Raw genomic sequence first — 21,652 nt, 5'->3', positions numbered from 1 at the left:
AGCGTTTGTGTCTGCCTCCTGAAATATATACGGAGATTCAGAATGTTTGCACTATACTATATATACCTTGTATCTGGTGATACGGAACCCTTTTTCAGCTTTTTATTTTATTGTGTAATCCATACTGAGCCTGTGAGCATCTGTGTATGACTCATGAAATATAGACAGAGATTTACTGTTATCCCTAGACAGTGTAGAGCTGTACGCTTCTGATACAGTACCATATATATGCTGGTATTTTGGGTCCATTTTTCAAAACATGAGGAAGTATGGTGGAAGAGGACGTGGACGTGGGCATGGGGGGCCACCTGTTAGTGATGTTGGTTGTGGTGCATCTGCTAGTGCCAAAAACACGAAAGCAGCTAGGGCAGGAGGTGTTGAGCCTGCGTCATGGTGTAGCTTTGGAAGGCCTGTAAGGCTCCCTTTACTGGGAGAAGGTAGACTGCTTTAAAAGCCGGAGCATCAGGAACTGGTGTTGCCTTACATTGCTGAAACAGCCTCCAGCTTTATCGCCTACTCTTCTGAAGTTTAAAAAAATCCAAGCACTGAGTCGTCAGTGCAGGCTTCTCATCAGGAGCAACCCCTTTCCTTGTGTCCTTCACCCACATCAAAAGTGAGGGATGCGGCAGCACACACTTTAGATAACTCCATGGAGCTCTTTTCACATACCATTCCTCGGTTCATTACAAATGGGGCCCATCATATACTGGAGCATTCCAAATGGGGGACATCAGACACTGGAGCAGCATTTACAGGGCCCATTATAGACTGGAGAATTAGAAATGGAGCCCATTATATATGGAACATTATTAGGGCCCATCATACACTGGAACATCATCCATGAGGCCCATCATATACTGGAGCATTCCAAATGGGGGACATCAGACACTGGAGCAGCATTTACAGGGCCCATTATACACTGGAGAATTAGAAATGGAGCCCATTATATATGGAGCATTATTAGGGCCCATCAAACACTGGAGCCCTAACCCTAGCCCAAGCCCTAACCCTAATGGGAAAATGGAAATAAATACATTTTCTTTTAATTTTATTATTTTTCCCTAACTAAGGTGGTGATAACGGGGGGTTTGATTTACTATTTATGGCGGTTTTTATTTTTGGCAGCTGTCGCACGCTAAAAGACGCTTTTTATTGTAAAAATAGTTTTTACATCACCACATATTGAGAGCTATAATTGCTCCATATTTTGACCTAACGAGTCATGTGAGGTCTTATTTTTTGTGGGACGAGTTGACGTTTTTATTGGTATCATATTCGGGCACGAGACATCTTTTGATCGCTTTTTATTCCGATTTTTGGGACACAGAATGAACAAAAACCAGCGTTTCATGAATTTCTTTTGGTGGGTGCGTTTACACCGTTCCGCCTAGGGTAAAATTGATAAAGTGCTTTTATTTTTCGGGTCAGTACGGTTACAACGATACCTCATTTAGGTCGTTTTTTTATGTTTGGTCGGTTTTATGCAATGAAAACAATTTTATATAAAAAATAATTATTTTTGCATTGCTTTATTCTGCGAGCTATAACTTTTTTATTTTTTTGCTGATGATGCTGTATTGCGGCTCGTGTTTTGCAGGACAAGATGACGTTTTCAGCGGTACCATGTATATTTATATGCGTCTTTTTGATCACGCGTTATTGCACTTTTTGTTCGGCGGTATGATAATAAATCATTATTGTTTGCTTTGTTTTTTATTTTTATTTTTTAAGAGGTTCGCTAAAGGGGTTAACTAATGGGACAGTTTTATAGGGCGGGTCGTTACGGATGCGGCAATACCAAATATGTGTACTTTTATTGTTTGTTTGTTTTTTTATTTCCAAAAAATGAATTTATTAGGGAATATTTTTTTTTTTTTTAATTTATTTAGCGATTTTTAAAAAATTATTTTTACAATTTTTTTTAACTTTATTACATTGTCCCAGGGGGGACATAACTGTCCTGTGACAGATGGCTGATCTGTCACAGGCACTGCACAAGGCTTCCTCGTGCCTGAGCTTTGCAGGCACTGAGGAAGCCAGCTCCCTGCAGGCCCCCGAAGGTCCCCATCGCCATCTTGGATCCGGGGACCTGCAGGGATAGAGCCCCCCGCAGCAGCGCTGCACATTGCGCTGCTGTGGGGGGCTCAGGGAAGCACGGAGGGAGCCCCCTCCCTGCTGATGCTTCCCTTTAACCCCCGGTACACCGCGATTGTGTTTGATCGTGGTGTGCAAGGGGTTAACGTGTCGGGGGTGGTCCGTGACCATCCCTGACACATTGTGCCGGGTCTCAGCTGTGATAATCAGCTGACACCCTGCTGCGATCAGCGGCGCTCACCACGTGGGCGCCGCTGATCGCTATGACGTAATATTCCGCCCATGGGAATTAGGTCCAGGGTCACTTGGACGGAATATTACGTCCATTGTAGGTAAGGTGTTAACAGTTTCAAAACACAAGTCATAAGTAACAGCGTTATCAATACAACAATTAAAGCAAAATAAGACGAAGTAAGATGAAATAAGACGACCCTGCTCTTGAGAGCTTACAATCTACAATGAGGTGAGGGAGATACTGTGATGGTTCCCAAGGGTGAACCCACTGGACCGCGGCAAGCGAACCTCCCCTGGGCGAGCGGACCAGGTGGACCACCCCCTATACAGGGAACGTTAGGGACAGGCCCAGGGGAAACTACTCACCACGGCAGCTGGTACCCGAGGACGGAGGGGCACAACAGGAGATGCAGCGGGCAGGCAGAAGAATGAGCTGGACCGGAACCGGCAGGACTGGAAGCCAGGAACGGAGGCTGAAGGATACAGGCAGGCAAGGCAGGAACGGCAAGACACGGGTCAGACGCAGGCACAGGCTGGACACGGACACGAGATGGCGGGCACTGGGAGGAACACAAGGACCAGGTTAAACAGGGTGCACGAGGAAAGGGAAGGAGCAGCAGGAAATGGCAGGCAGGCTGGGGCCAGAGTCACAGTAAGAGACAAGTGACGATCAGGCGGTGATCTGGAGGAAGAGGCTGCCTCTTATAGAGACAGGAGTTCCGGGTCAGGTCAGCAGGGTCAGGAAGGCGGAGAGAAGGCCTGGCTTGGCCTGTACTGGGATCTGGAGTGCAAGGCGCGCATGTGCCCCGGGCAGAACGCCGGGACAGAGCGCGGGGCAGAGGACAGGAGTGCAGGCGAGCGCGCGCCCGCCGCGGGAGCGCGCCGGAGGCGGCGGGCGCTCCCGGAGGCCACGGGCGACGCGGGATCTGACAGAGAGACGCCAGCAAGAGCCGAGCACGAGGCGGGGGCGGTGAGCATGGAGCCGGCGGAGACGGTAAGCGTGACAGTACCCCCCCTTTTACGCCCCCTCTTCCCACGGCCGGAAAGAAACTTAGCTAAAATCTGGGGGGCTTGAATGTTCTCCCGGGGTTCCCAGGATCTCTCCTGAGGGCCAAAACCTTTCCAGTCAATTAAAAAGAAAGTTTTACCTCTAGATCGTTTCATAGCAAGAATTTCCTTAACCTCAAAGACATCCTGTGCGGACACGGGCACGGGAGTGCTGCCAGTAGAAGCATGAAACTGGTTGAGTATGACCGGTTTTAAGAGGGAAACGTGAAATGAGTTAGGAATCCGCAGTGAAGCGGGGAGTTTTAGCTTGTAGGCAACGTCATTGATACGGGCTAGAACCTCAAAGGGACCGATGTAGCGGGGACCTAGTTTGTAGGAGGGAATTTTGAGATGAACAAATTTTGAGGATAGCCAAACTTTATCCCCAGGGTGGTACAGCGGAGAATCCAGGCGTTTCTTATCGGCGTGCCTCATGAATAGAGTTGAGCGATACCGTCCGATACTTCAAAGTATCGTATCGGATGGTATCGGCCGATCTTTAAAAAAAGTATCGGTATCGCCGATTCCGATACCGGAAGTCCCATTCAAGTCTATGGGACTTCCGGTATCGGAATAAGAAAAACCCTTTCCTGCCAGTGTACAGCCTCTCTGGGGTCTGTACGGGCCTTTCGGGGGGCTGTGCCGGCCTGCCAGGGGGTCTGTGCAGGCTCCGGTGGTCTGTGCCGGCCTGCCGGTGGTCTGTGCAGGCTCCGGGGGGCTGTGCCGGCCTGCCGGGGGGCTGTGCCGGCCTGCCGGGGGGCTGTGCAGGCTCCGGGGGTCTGTGCAGGCATCGTCCGATGGGACTACAAGTCCCATCGGGCGATGCCTGCTACCATGACAGTGATTGACACATTAGCCAATGATGGGACAGTAGTAGTCCCATCATCCGGCTAATGTGTTAAATGTTAAAAAAAAAATAAAAAATAAAAAAATACTACATACATACTACATGCATGCTACATACATACTACATGCTACATACATACTACATATATACTACATACATACTACATACATGCTACATGCATACTACATGCATGCTACATACATACTACATGCTACATACATACTACATGCATGCTACATACATACTACATATATACTACATACATGCTACATACATACTGCATGCTACATACATACTACATACATACTACATGCATGCTACATACATACTGCATGCTACATACATACTACATACATACTACATACATACTACATGCATGCTACATACATACTACATATATACTACATGCATGCTACATACATACTACATGCTACATACATACTACATATATACTACATACATACTACATACATGCTACATACATACTGCATGCTACATACATACTACATACATACTACATACATACTACATGCATGCTACATACATACTACATATATACTACATACATGCTACATACATACTGCATGCTACATACATACTACATACATACTACATACATACTACATGCATGCTACATACATACTGCATGCTACATACATACTACATACATACTACATACATACTACATGCATGCTACATACATACTACATATATACTACATGCATGCTACATACATACTACATGCTACATACATACTACATATATACTACATACATACTACATACATGCTACATACATACTGCATGCTACATACATACTACATACATACTACATACATACTACATGCATGCTACATACATACTACATGCATGCTACATACATACTACATGCATGCTACATGCATGCTACATACATACTACATGCTACATACATACCACATACATACTACATACATACTACATACTACATATATACTACATGCATGCTACATACATACTACATGCTACATACATACCACATACATACTACATACATACTACATACATACTACATGCTACATACATACTACATATATACTACATGCATGCTACATACATACTACATGCATGCTACATACATACTACATGCATGCTACATACATACTACATGCATGCTACATACATACTACATGCATGCTACATGCTACATACATACCACATACATACTACATACATACTACATGCATGCTACATACATACTACATGCTACATACATACCACATACATACTACATGCTACATACATACTACATATATACTACATACATGCTACATACATACTACATGCTACATACATACCACATACATACTACATACATGCTACATATATACTACATGCATGCTACATACATACTACATATATACTACATGCATGCTACATACATACTACATGCTACATGCATGCTACATACATACTACATACATACTACATGCTACATACATACCACATATATACTACATACATACAATACATTCATACAATACATACATAGACATACAGTACATATAACATAGAGTAACATACTTACCAATACTTGTCACATTGTTCCCCGAAGCCATTGTCTTTTCCGGAATAAATATTAACATAACAAACCACAAAAATACTCACCCACGATCCGAAGCAGTCCACGAGTGTGTCCCACGACGATCTTGGGTAGAGAACTGCAGCATCAGCTGTTGCTGCCGTTCTCTACGGGCTGCAGGAATCCAATGACGGAAGGTAGGTATCCTTCCGCACTGTATTCCTCCGCCACTTAAAAAAAAAAAAAGTCCCTAGTCTCACTTTATGCCATTGCTGTGTGGGAAATTCCCACACAGCAATGGCATAAAGTGAGACTAGGGACTTTTTTTTTTTTTTTTAAGTGGCGGAGGAATACAGTGCGGAAGGATACCTACCTTCCGTCATTGGATTCCTGCAGCCCGTAGAGAACGGCAGCATCATCTGATGCTGCCGTTCTCTACCCAAGATCGTCGTGGGACACACTCGTGGACTGCTTCGGATCATGGGTGAGTATTTTTGTGGTTTGTTATGTTAATATTTATTCCGGAAAAGACAATGGCTTCGGGGAACAATGTGACAAGTATTGGTAAGTATGTTACTCTATGTTATATGTACTGTATGTCTATGTATGTATTGTATGAATGTATTGTATGTATGTAGTATATATGTGGTATGTATGTAGCATGTAGTATGTATGTAGTATGTATGTAGCATGCATGTAGCATGTAGTATGTATGTAGCATGCATGTAGTATATATGTAGTATGTATGTAGCATGCATGTAGTATATATGTAGTATGTATGTAGTATGTATGTGGTATGTATGTAGCATGTAGTATGTATGTAGCATGTATGTAGTATATATGTAGTATGTATGTAGCATGTAGTATGTATGTAGTATGTATGTAGTATGTATGTGGTATGTATGTAGCATGTAGTATGTATGTAGCATGCATGTAGTATATATGTAGTATGTATGTAGCATGTAGTATGTATGTAGTATGTATGTGGTATGTATGTAGCATGTAGTATGTATGTAGCATGCATGTAGTATATATGTAGTATGTAGTATGTATGTAGTATGTATGTGGTATGTATGTAGCATGTAGTATGTATGTAGCATGCATGTAGCATGCATGTAGTATGTATGTAGCATGCATGTAGTATGTATGTAGCATGCATGTAGTATGTATGTAGTATGTATGTAGTATGTATGTAGCATGCAGTATGTATGTAGCATGTATGTAGTATATATGTAGTATGTATGTAGCATGCATGTAGTATGTATGTAGCATGTAGTATGTATGTAGCATGCATGTAGTATGTATGTAGTATGTATGTAGTATGTATGTAGTATATATGTAGTATGTATGTAGCATGTAGTATGTATGTAGCATGCATGTAGTATGTATGTAGTATTTTTTTTTTTTTTTTTTTTAAGATTTAACACATTAGCCGGATGATGGGACTACTACTGTCCCATCATTGGCTAATGTGTCAATCACTGTCATGGTAGCAGGCATCGCCCGATGGGACTTGTAGTCCCATCGGACGATGCTTGCACAGACCCCCGGACATCAGCACAGCCCCCCGGCAGGCCGGCACAGCCCCCCGGCAGGCCGGTACAGACCCCCACAGGGTGCACAGACCACCGGCAGGCCGGCACAGCCCCCCGGCAGGCCGGTACAGACCCCGGGCAGTCCACATAGCCCCCCGGCAGGCCGGCACAGCCCCCCGGCAGGCCGGCAGAGACCCCCGGAAGGCCCGAAATGACGGCGCATCATGATGCGCACACACCGCGCATCATGATGACGTCAGGCCGTCAATCAACTGAACTTCCGATTCCGATGCCGAATTCCGATATTGAAAAAATATCGGAAGTCGGTATCGGAATTCCGATACAGCAAGTATCGGCCGATACCCGATACTTGCGGTATCGGAATGCTCAACACTACTCATGAACCCGTCTCGTGCTCGCTTAAGTGTGGTTTTGGTCTCCTGCCAGACCCTGGAGAACTCCTCGGTCAGAAGATCGGCCGCCGGCACACCCGAGGTCGGGAGTACCGGCAGAGGTATACCAGGATGTTGACCGTAGACCGTAAAGAAAGGCGACTTGGCGAAGGATTCGCTGGTATGGTTGTTGTAAGCGAATTCGGCCCAAGGGAGCAAGCTGGACCAATTGTTCTGATGGGCGTTGGAAAAATGTCGGAGGTATGCTACGAGGATCTGGTTCATGCGTTCCACTTGACCGTTGGACTGAGGGTGATAAGCGGAGGAAAAGTCCAACGTTACTTCCATCAGCTTGCATAGAGCTCTCCAGAAACGCGAGGTAAACTGAACCCCTCTGTCCGAGACAATGTGCTTGGGGAAGCCATGAATCCGGAAGACATGAGATATAAAAATTCTCGCCAGGTCAGGAGCGGAAGGTAGACCGGGCAGAGGGATGAAGTGGGCCATCTTGGAGAAGCGGTCCACGACCACCAGAATGACCGTGTGACCTGAGGAACGAGGTAGATCCGTAATAAAATCCATCGCGATATGCTGCCACGGAGCCGAGGGAACTGGAAGTGGATGCAGAAAACCGGAGGGTGGCTGCCGTGGGACCTTGTTCTTGGCACACAATGGGCAGGAGAGGATGAAACTTCGGACATCTTGAGACAAAGAAGGCCACCAATAAAAACGAGAGATGAGGGAGAGTGTTTTCTTGAGGCCGGCATGACCCGCTAACTTGGTAGCATGACGCCAATGTAGAACTCGCCTCCTGTCATCATCTTGGACAAAAGTCTTGCCGGGGGGCAAGGAAGTCAGGTTAACAGGCGTGACTACGATGAGCTTGCTTGGCTCCACAATGTGTGAAGGCTCCTCCTCGTTGTCGGTGACCAGAAAGGATCGAGACAGGGCATCCGCTTTGAGATTCTTATCACCCGGACGGAAATGGAGCTCAAAATCGAACCGGTTAAAGAATAATGACCATCGGGCCTGCCGGGGATTAAGCCTTTGTGCTGATTGAATGTAGGCTAGATTCTTGTGGTCGGTGTAGATCTGGAGTGGGTGTACCGCTCCCTCCAGAAGATACCGCCACTCTTCCAAGGCTAGCTTAATGGCAAGCAGCTCTCTGTCCCCGATGGTATAGTTTCTCTCCGCAGGGGAGAATGTCTTGGAGAAGAAGCCGCAGGACACCAAGCGACCGGAAGGAGATCTCTGGGAGAGAACCGCACCGGCTCCGGTGGCAGAAGCGTCTACCTCTAGGGTGAATGGTTTGTTTGCCTCTGGACGATGTAGCACCGGGGCTGTGGCAAAGGCTTGCCTCAAGGTTCGGAAGGCGTTCTCGGCCTCAGGAGGCCAGTGGTGAGGATCGGCTCCCTTTCGGATCAAAGCAGAGATGGGAGCGGTCAGAGAGGAAAAGTGCGGGAAAAACTGCCGGTAATAGTTGGCGAATCCCAGGAACCGTTGGATTGCCTTAATTCCCTGAGGACGCGGCCAGTTGAGTACCGCAGACACTTTTCCTGGATCCATGCGCAAGCCACAATCGGAAATGATGTAACCCAAGAACGGCAGAGACGACTGTTCGAAGGCGCATTTCTCCAGCTTGGCATAGAGACGATGTTTTCTCAAACGAAGTAAAACTTGACGCACGTCTTTTCGGTGTGTGGACAAATACGGAGAGAACACCAGAATGTCGTCCAAGTAAACCACCACGCAGGAGTAAAGAAGATCTCGGAAAATGTCGTTGACAAATTCTTGGAACACCGTGGGAGCATTGTATAGGCCGAAGGGCATAACGAGGTATTCATAATGGCCGTCACGAGTGTTGAAGGCGGTCTTCCATTCATCACCGGAGTGGATCCGGACCAGATTGTAGGCCCCTCGAAGATCTAATTTAGTGAAGATCCGTGCACCCCGTAGACGGTCAAATAGCTCCGGAATGAGGGGCAGAGGATATTTGTTCTTGATGGTGATATCGTTGAGCCCTCTATAATCAATACAGGGATGCAGGAACCCGTCCTTCTTCTTGACAAAAAAGAACCCAGTGCCTGCAGGTGAGGAAGACTTACGAATAAAGCCTTTGGCCAAGTTTTCCTGAACGTATTCGGACATGGCCTGGGTCTCGGAGGGAGACAGCGGGTAGATCCGACCACGAGGCGGCGTAGAACCGGGGAGCAGATCGATGGGGCAGTCATATGGACGATGCGGGGGCAGGGTCTCTGCTTCCTTCTTGTCGAAGACATCCAAAAAGGCCCAGTAGGCGGAGGGTAATTCGGTTGACATCGACGTTGGACGTGGAAATTTCGGCGGCTGTACAGGGAGTAAACACTTATCTTGACAAAGTTGACCCCATCGCAGAACGTCACCAGAGCGCCAATCCAGGATAGGCTTGTGGGTCCTTAGCCAGGGGAGTCCCAGAAGGATGGCATGGGACAAAGAAGGCAGCACGTAGAATACTATCTTCTCCCGGTGTAAGGCTCCGACCTGAAGCTCCACCTCTTCGGTAACCTGAGTAACGGACTCCCGCAGGGGTTGACCGTCGACCGAAGCAATCTGCCGAGGGGTCTCCAGGTATCTGACAGGAATTCCAAGTCTCTTAACCGCCTCAAGTTGAATGAAGTTACCGGCCGCCCCAGAATCTATATAGGCCCATTCAGAAAAACATTTAAAATCCAGGTGCAAAAGGACAGATAGGGTCAAGGGTAGAGAGGAGTCAAAATTACCTAGGAAGACCTCTCTTACCTGTCCTAGGTGGAGGCGTTTCCCGGACGAGTGGGGGCAGGCACGAAGAAAGTGGGATGCACTCCCACAGTAGAAACAGAGCCCCTGTTCGACCCTCTCTCTCCGACGCTCCTCCACCGGTTTGAGGCGATCCACTTGCATGGGTTCCGGTAGCGGGAGTGTGGAAGCTGGAGTTGAGCGGACTCGAGGTGGACTCCGAGCGACCGGAGGAGCGCGAAGGGGTCTCCTGTCCCTAGCGAGCTCTCGGGAACGTTCTTGAAAGCGGAGGTCGATGCGGGTGGCCAAAGAGATTAAATCCTCCAAGGAGGTGGGGGTATCCCGACCCGCCAACTCGTCCTTGATCCGCCCTGAAAGAGCCCGCCAAAAGGCTCCCACTAAGGCCTCATTGTTCCAACCCAACTCTGAGAACAGGGTGCGAAACCGAATGGCGTACTGACCTACTGAGAGCGTGCCCTGATGAAGATTGAACAGTGCCTCGGTAGCGGAGGCAAGGCGACCGGGTTCATCAAACACCTTACGAAAGGTGTCTAGAAAAAAGGAGAGTTGGGTGACCACGGGATCGTCTCTTTCCCAGAGGGGGTTAATCCAAGCTAGAGCCTCTCCTTCTAAGTGGGACACGATGAAGGCCACCTTGGCACGGTCAGTGGGGTACTGTTGTGGCAGCAACTCAAAATGTAGCTGGCATTGATTTAAAAACCCTCTACACGTCTTGGGGTCGCCACTATATCGCGGGGGTTTAGCCAGTCTAGGGGAAGGGAGCGGAACCGCAGGCTGTGCCGGGGCTGCGGCCGCGGTCTGGAGGGCCAGCAAGCGGTTGTCCCCCGAGGCCATGTAGTTCAGGATATGAGCCTGAGTGTCGCGCTGCTGGGCAAGCTCCTGCTGGAGGCCGGCGATCTGGGTGGCACTCCCTGGATCCGAGGCCTGTAGTGACGAGAGACGAGACTCCATGGACTTGAGGAACGACATGATCCTCGCTTGATTTTCCCGCAGGAACAGAAGTTTCTTTTGGGTCGGGGTAGAAGTACCAGCGGGGTCCATGGCCTGATCGTTCTGTGATGGTTCCCAAGGGTGAACCCACTGGACCGCGGCAAGCGAACCTCCCCTGGGCGAGCGGACCAGGTGGACCACCCCCTATACAGGGAGCGTTAGGGACAGGCCCAGGGGAAACTACTCACCATGGCAGCTGGTACCCGAGGACGGAGGGGCACAACAGGAGATGCAGCGGGCAGGCAGAAGAATGAGCTGGACCGGAACCGGCAGGACTGGAAGCCAGGAACGGAGGCTGAAGGATACAGGCAGGCAAGGCAGGAACGGCAAGACACGGGTCAGACGCAGGCACAGGCTGGACACGGACACGAGATGGCGGGCACTGGGAGGAACACAAGGACCAGGTTAAACAGGGTGCACGAGGAAAGGGAAGGAGCAGCAGGAAATGGCAGGCAGGCTGGGGCCAGAGTCACAGTAAGAGACAAGTGACGATCAGGCGGTGATCTGGAGGAAGAGGCTGCCTCTTATAGAGACAGGAGTTCCGGGTCAGGTCAGCAGGGTCAGGAAGGCGGAGAGAAGGCCTGGCTTGGCCTGTACTGGGATCTGGAGCGCAAGGCGCGCATGCGCCCCGGGCAGAACGCCGGGACAGAGCGCGGGGCAGAGGACAGGAGTGCAGGCGAGCGCGCTCGCCGCGGGAGCGCGCCGGAGGCGGCGGGCGCTCCCGGAGGCCACGGGCGATGCGGGATCCAACAGAGAGGCGGCAGCAGGAGCCGAGCACGAGGCGGGGGCGGTGAGCGTGGAGCCGGCGGAGACGGTAAGCGTGACAGATACAAAGTAGAGGTGTGAATTTACAGTGATGCAGAGCCGGCCCGAACGTATAGGCGAACTAGGCGGCCGCCTAGGGCGCCGATCCTAAGGGGGCGCCAGAGAAAAAATAGAAAAAATTATAAAAAATCTTTTCAAAAGGCAAAAAGTTTTAGGGATGGAAAGAAAAGTGTACATATTTAAGGGCAAATATGACGCAAGAGAGGTTGGTTGGGTTGGCAACAATTTCGATAGAATCTGAAGTTGCTAAACAAATTAATCTCGGTGACTTAGTGTCATCCTTTTAAAAAAAAAAGGCAAGGAAGCAAAAATTTTAATTACCTATGGTTGTTTTTGTTTTGTGTTATTGATTACTTTGTATATATTTGTCCTATACAACTTCTCAGAAGATTAAAGAGTTAGGAGAAAGTTAATTAATCATTGTTGTTGTGCTTTATTTTGCTCCTAAATTTATATCCCAAGTTTTCATCTACTGCCAAGAATAGTAGGGGCGCAACAAAATAGTTTCGCCTAGGGCGCCGTAATCTCTCGGGCCGGCCCTGCAGTGATGTATTTACAATGATGGTCCAGCCATCTTGCAGGAGTGAAGGATGGATGGAGATAGTGAATGGGCTACACACGCACACTTACACATAGAATGACTTTGATTAGTGAACGTGATAGGCCGCTCTGAACAAATGTGTTTTGAGGGAGTGCCTAAAACTATGCAAATTGTGGATAGTCCTGATGTCTTGAGGTAGATAATTCCAGAGGGTTGGCGCAGCACTGGAGAAATCTTGGAGTCGGGAGTGGGAGGTACGGATTAGTGCAGAGGTTAGTCGAAAGTCGTTTGCAGAGCGCAGCGGTCGGTTAGGCCGATAGACAGAAATGAGGGAGGAGATGTAGGGGGTTGCTGCACTGTGGAGAGCTTTGTGGGTGAGAAAAAGTACTTTGAATTGGATCCTATAACGAATGGGCAGCCAATGTAAGGACAGGCGAAGAGCGGACGTGTCCGAGTACCGATTAGCCAGATAGATGACCCTGGCTGCTACATTAAGTATGGACTGGAGAGGGGATAGTCGAGTGACAGGGAGACCAATTAATAGAGCGTTGCAGTAGTCCAGGCAGGAGTGGATCAATGGTACAGTGAGGGTTTTTGTTGTTTCCATGGTGAAAAAAGGGCGGATTTTAGAGATGTTCTTTAGGTGTAAGTGGCAAGAGCGGGCAAGAGATTGTATATGGGATGTGAAGGAGAGATTGGTGTCAAACATAATATCCAGACTGTGCGCCTGGGTAAAAAAGATGAGGGACTGGTTGATGATTATAAGCAGAAAATATATTCTACATGTCTATTCTTCAGGGATTGCCTTGTCTAATGGACATCATTGGAAAGCCATGAAAAAGTTCACTCTTTCTACACTTCGAGATTTTGGTGTTGGGAAAAGAATAATGGAAGACAAGATTAACGAGGAAGCAAATTGTTTAGTACAGACATTTAAATCCTACAAAGGTCAGTGACTATTCTTATTATCTTATAGCTTACAAGTATATAGTGCGGAGTCATTGAATCATCGATAGGTCATGTTTTTGTTAGACCATTGTAAACTATACAAAGGTTTCCTCTGTGTACAAGAATATAACTTCTATAATACTGCCCCTATGTACAAGAATATAACTACTATAATACTGCTCCTATGTACAAGAATTTAACTACTATAATACTGCCCCTATGTACAAGAATATAACTACTATAATACTGCCCCATGTACAAGAATATAACTACTATAATACTGCCCTTATATACAAGAATATAACTACTATAATACTGCTCCTATGTACAAGAATATAACTACTATAATACTGCTCCTATGTACAAGAATATAACTACTATAATACTGCTCCTATGTACAAGAATATAACTTCTATAATACTGCTCCTATGTACAAGAATATAACTACTATATTACTGCCCCTATGTACAGGAATATAACTACTATAATACTGCTCCTATATACAAGAATATAACTACTATAATACTGCTCCTATGTACAAGAATATAATTACTATAATACTGCCCCTATGTACAAGAATATAACTACTATAATACTGCTCCTATGTGAAAGAATATAACTACTATAATACTGCTCCTATGTACAAGAATATAACTACTATAATACTGCCCCTATGTACAAGAATATAACTACTATAATACTGCTCCTATATACAAGAATATAACTACTATAATACTGCCCCTATGTACAAGAATATAACTATTATAATACTGCTCCTGTATGCAAGTATATAACTACTATAATACTGCTCCTATGTACAAGAATATAACTACTATAATACTGATCCTTATGTACATGAATATAACTACTATAAAACTGCCCCTATGTACAAGAATATAACTACTATAATACTGCCCCTATATAAAATATTATAACTACTATAATACTGCCCCTATGTACAAGAATATAACTACTATAATACTGCTCCTATGTACAAGAATATAACTACTATAATACTGCTCCCTATGTACAAGAATATAACTACTATAAAACTGCCCCTATGTACAAGAATATAACTACTATGCTACTGCCCCTATGTACAAGAATATAACTACTATAATACTGCCCCTATGTACAAGAATATAACTACTATAATACTGCTCCTATATACAAGAATATAACAACTATAACACTGCCCCTATGTACAAGAATATAACTACTATAATACTGCCCCTATGTACAAGAATATAACTACTATAATACTGCCCCTATGTACAAGAATATAACTACTATACTACTGCCCCTATGTGCAAGTATATTACTACTATAATACTGCTCCTATGTACAAGAATATATAGCTACTATAATACTGCCCCTATGTACAAGAATATAACTACTATAATACTGCCTCCAATGTACAAGAATATAACTACTATAATACTGCGCCTATGTACAAGAATATAACTACTATAATACATCCCCTATGTACCTGAATATAACTACTATAAAACTTTCCCTATGTACAAGAATATAACTACAATAATACTGCCCCTATATAAAATATTATAACTACTATAATACTGCCCCTATGTACAAGAATATAACTACTATAATACTGCTCCTATGTACAAGAATATAACTACTATAATACTGCTCCCTATGTACAAGAATATAACTACTATAAAACTGCCCCTATGTACAAGAATATAACTACTATACTACTGCCCCTATGTACAAGAATATAACTACTATAATACTGCCCCTATGTACAAGAATATTACTATAATACTGCCCCTATGTACCAGAATATAACTACTATAATACTGCCTCTATGTACAAGAATATAACTACTATAATACTGCTCTTATGTACAAGAATATAACTACTATAATAATGTCCCTATGTACAAGAATATAACTGCTATAACACTGCCCCTATGTACAAGAATATAACTACTATAATACTGCCCCTATGTACAAGAATATAACTACTATACTACTGCCCCTATGTGCAAGAATATAACTACTATAATACTGCTCCTATGTACAAGAATATAACTACTATAATACTGCCCCTATGTACAAGAATATAACTACTATAATACTGCCTCCAATGTACAAGAATATAACTACTATAATACTGTCCCTATGTACAAGAATATAACTACTATAATACAGCCCCTATGTACCTGAATATAACTACTATAAAACTTTCCCCATGTACAAGAATATAACTACTATAATACTGCTCCTATGTACAAGAATATAACTACTATAATACTGCTCCCTATGTACAAGAATATAACTACTATAAAACTGCCCCTATGTACAAGAATATAACTACTATACTACTGCCCCTATGTACAAGAATATAACTACTATAATACTGCCCCTAAGTACAAGAATATAACTACTATAATACTGCCCCTATGTACCAGAATATAACTACTATAATACTGCCTCTATGTACAAGAATATAACTACTATAATACTGCTCTTATGTACAAGAATATAACTACTATAATACTGCTCCTATGTACAAGAATATAACTACTATAATACTGCCCCTATGTACAAGAATATAACTACTATAATACTGCCCCTATGTACAAGAATATAACTACTATAATACTGCCCCTATATGCAAGAAAATAACTTCTATAATACTGCTCCTATGTACAAGAATATAACTACTATATTACTGCCCCTATGTACAAGAATATAACTACTATAATACTGCTCCTATATACAAGAATATAACAACTATAATACTGCTCCTATGTACAAGAATATAATTACTATAATACTGCCCCTATGTACAAGAATATAACTACTATAATACTGCCCTTATATACAAGAATATAACTACTATAATACTGCTCCTATGTGCAAGAATATAACTACTATTATACTGCTCCTATGTACAAGAATATAACTACTATAATACTGCCCCTATGTACAAGAATATAACTACTATAATACTGCTCCTATATACAAGAATATAACTACTATAATACTGCTCCCTATGTACAAGAATATAACTACTATAAAACTGCCCCTATGTACAAGAATATAACTACTATACTACTGCCCCTATGTACAAGAATATAACTACTATAATACTGCCCCTATGTACAAGAATATAACTACTATAATACTGCCCCTATGTACAAGAATATAGCTACTATAATACTGCCCCTATGTACAAGAATATAACTACTATAATACTGCCCCTATGTACAAGAATATAACTACTTTAATACTGCCCCTATGTACAAGAATATAACTATTATAATACTGCCCCTATGTACAAGAATATAACTACTATAATATTGCCTCCAATGTACAAGAATATAACTACTTTAATACTGCCCCTATGTACAAGAATATAACTATTATAATACTGCTCCTATGTACAAGAATATAACTACTATAATACTGCCCCTATGTACAAGAATATAACTACTATAACACTGCCCCTATGTACAAGAATATAACTACTATAATACTGCCCCTATGTACAAGAATATAACTACTATAATACTGCCCCTATGTACAAGAATATAACTACTATAAAACTGCCCCTATGTACCTGAATATAACTACTATAAAACTTCCCCTATGTACAAGAATATAACTACTATAATACTGCTCCTATGTACAAGAATATAACTACTATAAAACTGCCCCTATGTACAAGAATATAACCACTATAATAATGCTCCTATGTACAAGAATATAACTACTATACTACTGCCCCTATGTACAAGAATATAACTACTATAATACTGCCTCTATGTACCAGAATATAACTACTATAATACTGCCTCTATGTACAAGAATATACTGTAACTACTATAATACTGCCCCTATGTACAAGAATATAACTACTATAAAACTGCCCCTATGTACAAGAATATAACTACTATAATACTGCCCCTATGTACCAGAATATAACTACTATAATACTGCCTCTATGTACAAGAATATACTGTAACTACTATAATACTGCTCTTATGTACAAGAATATACTGTAACTACTATAATACTGCCCCCTATGTACAATAATTTATCCACTATAATACTGCTCCTATGTACAAGAATATAACTACTATAATACTGCTCCTATATACAAGAATATAACTACTATAATACTGCCCCCATGTACAAGAATATAACTACTATAATACTGTCTTCATCCAGATCCCATGCAGTGATAATGTGCCACGTTGCAACAACCAATCCTGTAAAAATAAATGAATAATGTTTGCACTAAAAAACCTTCCTAAATGGTAAATTTAAAACAAGCCCTTAAATAAGCTTAATAACAATAGATACTGTATAGAGGATCAATAATATAATAAAAGGGGATAATCTTTACAAATAAGCCAGGATAGCATGATAAGGCTCCTGAAGATTTTCATTGCCAGAGTTGCTGCAAGTTCATAATTAGGACAAACATCTATTGGAGCTTCCACATTTAATACAGAATATTCTTACCGCACCTGTATCAAGTGGATGAGAGGTAACCAATTCCCACCATCCGCTGATCAGGTTTTCGGTGAACTTATTACCGATTTTGCATTCATTCGTTTATGTTTTTTATCTACAGCTGTATGATGTTGTCCGGTTTGCAGCTGCCACCCTCCAGACTAGCGCCTTACAATATTTATTACTTACAATCCTGTAATAATGTCTTTTGGCCTGGCCCCATCCTGTGATGTCACATGCAGCTGAAACAGCGCTGATATTGGTGGGCCCCTGAAATTTTTGGATCTGGTCATGGTCACATCCTACGAAAGTTACAACCCTGACATCCTTGGTAGAATGAATATAACTTCTTAAGTCTTAACATCTTCATCCACCGTTCTAAAATCTATTTAGAATTTGTATCTATCTATAGTCTTGGTAATAAACAGACATTTTGCTTCCCAGTCCTTACTTTCCCTTTCGTTTTGCTGTTCCTTTAGGTGAACCCTTTGACAACGCCATGATATTGAACACTGCCTTCTGTAACATCATTGTATCTATATTATTTGGATATCGGTTTGATTCTGATGACCCGGAACTGGAGAGGCTTTTGATCCTAGTAATGGACGTTGCTAGATCACTTGGTACTCCCATTTGCTTGGTAAATTCACTGTTATTTTGACTTTTTTGCAGTGTTCTTGTGTATGCACTGTGTTTATTACCCAGCTATAAGCTACTGAGAGGGCAGAGGGTTCTCCACTCATAGGGCTCCACCCAGACCTACACCACCCTTAACTGTATCGATGTACACTACTGCTCCCCATTCTGTAGATCACAGGTCGCTTTAAGCCGACAGTCTACAGAACAGCAAGATGATGCACTGGCCGAGGTGCTGGCGCACACACAGGATGTCAGAGTGCCAGCGTGGTGCAATAATGTTACCGCTTTGCACCGGGACTCTGATATCCTGTGAGTGTGACAGCGCTATGACATATCAGGATGCTGAATTAGGTGAGTAAATGATGTTTTTTTTTAAAACTTTTGGTGTGATGTGGGGGCATTATAAACAATAGGGGACCCTCATACAGTGTGAGGGTTACTGTGGGAACCCTAAAATAGTGTGGAGGCCCTCATACCAAGTGAGGCCATTATACAGTTTTGAAGCTATTGTGGCGGTAATTATACAGTTTGGGGGCTAATGAAAAGGCCATTATACAGTGCGAGTTCAACTGTGAGGGCTATTATACAGCGTAAGGGCTACTGTGTGGGTCATTATACACTGTTTTTGGGGAGCAATGGGAACATCATACTATTTGTAAGGAAGCTGTGGGGGTATCATACTGTATATAGCGGAGATGTAGGTCCCTTATTCTGTGTATAGGGGGACTGTTGGGGCATCATACTATGTATAGGTGAATCCATATGAAGAAAAAGGTCGCACTCGACAGGATGAAGTATAGCTGGACCCGTGGAAGCGCTAGAACAGCGCGAAACGGCCGTTGTCAGCTTGTGAACACTCTTGCCACTCTACTCTGACCTGACATGTAACTACGTGTCAATAAAGGAGCTATACTTCATCCTGTCGAGTGCGACCTTTTTCTTCATATGGATTCAATTATTTGATCACTGCGAGGTCAAGCACCCAGGAGTATTGGATGACAGCTTGCTGCCAGACGCATACCATCAGCTGATATATGGTAATAGTGGTGCCGTCCGCGACTTCTATTTTTTAACTCACTATGTATAGGTGAGCTGTGGGCCCATCACACTGTGTATAATGAAACTGTGGGGGCTTTACACTGTGTGTAGCGAAGTTCTGGGCCCATTATACTGCATATAGGAGATATGCAGGGACATTATATTCTGTCTAAGAGAGCTGGGGTCCAACTGTGTATTTGGGAGCTGTACATTGAGGGACACAGGGGACATTATTAGATGTGAAGTGGATACTTGAGAATCATTACTGTTATTGGGGCACTCATAGTATTATGACCTTCAAAAGTGCACAGGTGGTATTACTACTTTCTAGGGTCAAAATGTGAACACTTTTTTTAGGGCGCTTACACATGGCATTCATATTTTCTATGTGGAAATTTTACCAACTAGAAGGCACAAAAATGGTATTATTACTATGTAAGGTGCAGTGTGGCAGGCATTATTATGTGGAGCACTAAGAGGAGTGCTGTTTTTGAACCACTCAGCAGATGCAGTAATAGAGGCACTGTAGCTGTGGCTCAGCATTGGTGTGACAGCCGGATGAAGAGTTTGCAGGTTTGGTATAGATGGGGATGGTGCTGGAAATGTGAGAAGTCAGATATGTCTCCATTGTAATCCCTGCAGACGAGTCGTGACTGCAAGAAGTAGTCATGTTGGTCTGGACCAGATTAAAAAAAAGTGAATGATTCCATCGGAAATAATGTCAGCTGTAAGTCACTATCTGTAACTGTACTATAGTCTCTTATATGGTCACCGGGACTTGTATCTACCACTATATGTCAGAGTATGGCAGTAATATCAGTGTTGGGCTATGTGTAAACATATTTGGAATTGAGAGTCCTCAGTGGTTGATACCTTTTAATGGCTAACTAAAAAGATGGTAACACATTGCAAGATTTCGAGATTACTCAGGTCTCTTCGTCAGGCATTGACTAATACAAAATCTTGAGAATCACATATTTATACACAACACAACACTGAACTGTCATTGTGGAAGAGTGACAAACAGTTGTGTCCATAAATATTGGAACAGTTCATAGATAAGGAGTGAAAGTTTTATTGTTCTCTGATTGCAGTCTGGTTCTGTGTTGTGATGCCCTCACAAGGTCTGAAGAGCAATTTCCATAATTGATTTAAAAAGACATAAATCCATGCGACACATTCATTCCAGCACTGAGAGTGTCAAAGGTTGTCATAAGTTTATCCTCCCAGACTCTCCTGTCTCTCTGAGATGTGAAGTTACCTTTCAATACAAGTAATTTCAGGTCCATGGTGCTGTGATCAGGCATGGCTTGGCTGTAGACAATAGAGATTTTTTTGTATGTTCCGATATTTATGGACACAACTGTTAGTCACTCTCCCATAATGACAGTTCTTTGTTGTGTTGTGCATGAATATGTGACTCTTCAGATTTTGTATTAGTCTATATGCCCTATGAAGAGACCTGAGTAGTCTTGAAAGCTTGCAATTTGTAACCATCTTTTCAGTTAACCATTAAAAGGTATCAACCACTGAGGACTCTCAATCCTGAATATTTTTCTATCTACTGGCTAACACGGTACAAAGATATATACAGTACCTGGGCTATGTGTAGAAATTTATCTTTAGTAACAGCAGGGTCATCTCCTGAGGTTCCCCTATACCCACACCATAGCTGTAATCAGGGTTACCGGTTTGGA

General features: G+C 43.5%; 1 protein-coding gene across 1 annotated transcript in view; it reads left to right on the top strand.

Moving 5' to 3' along the window:
- LOC141098593 (cytochrome P450 2C5-like) overlaps positions 1-21,652 on the top strand; it is a 164,327-nt gene that overhangs the window by 72,755 nt on the left and 69,920 nt on the right. Inside the window, exons 4-5 of the mRNA XM_073586511.1 lie at positions 13,639-13,788; positions 18,758-18,918. Coding sequence (XP_073442612.1) covers positions 13,639-13,788; positions 18,758-18,918 — 311 coding nt within the window. The remainder of the gene's footprint in view (positions 1-13,638; positions 13,789-18,757; positions 18,919-21,652) is intronic.

The sequence above is a fragment of the Dendrobates tinctorius genome, unplaced genomic scaffold (genome assembly GCF_039654945.1).
Source record: "Dendrobates tinctorius isolate UK_male_01 unplaced genomic scaffold, ASM3965494v1 ptg000093l, whole genome shotgun sequence".
In the NCBI taxonomy this organism is placed as follows: Eukaryota; Metazoa; Chordata; class Amphibia; order Anura; family Dendrobatidae; genus Dendrobates; species Dendrobates tinctorius.
The sequence above is the reverse complement of the archived record's forward strand: the minus strand, read 5'-3'. Positions and strand labels throughout refer to the sequence as shown.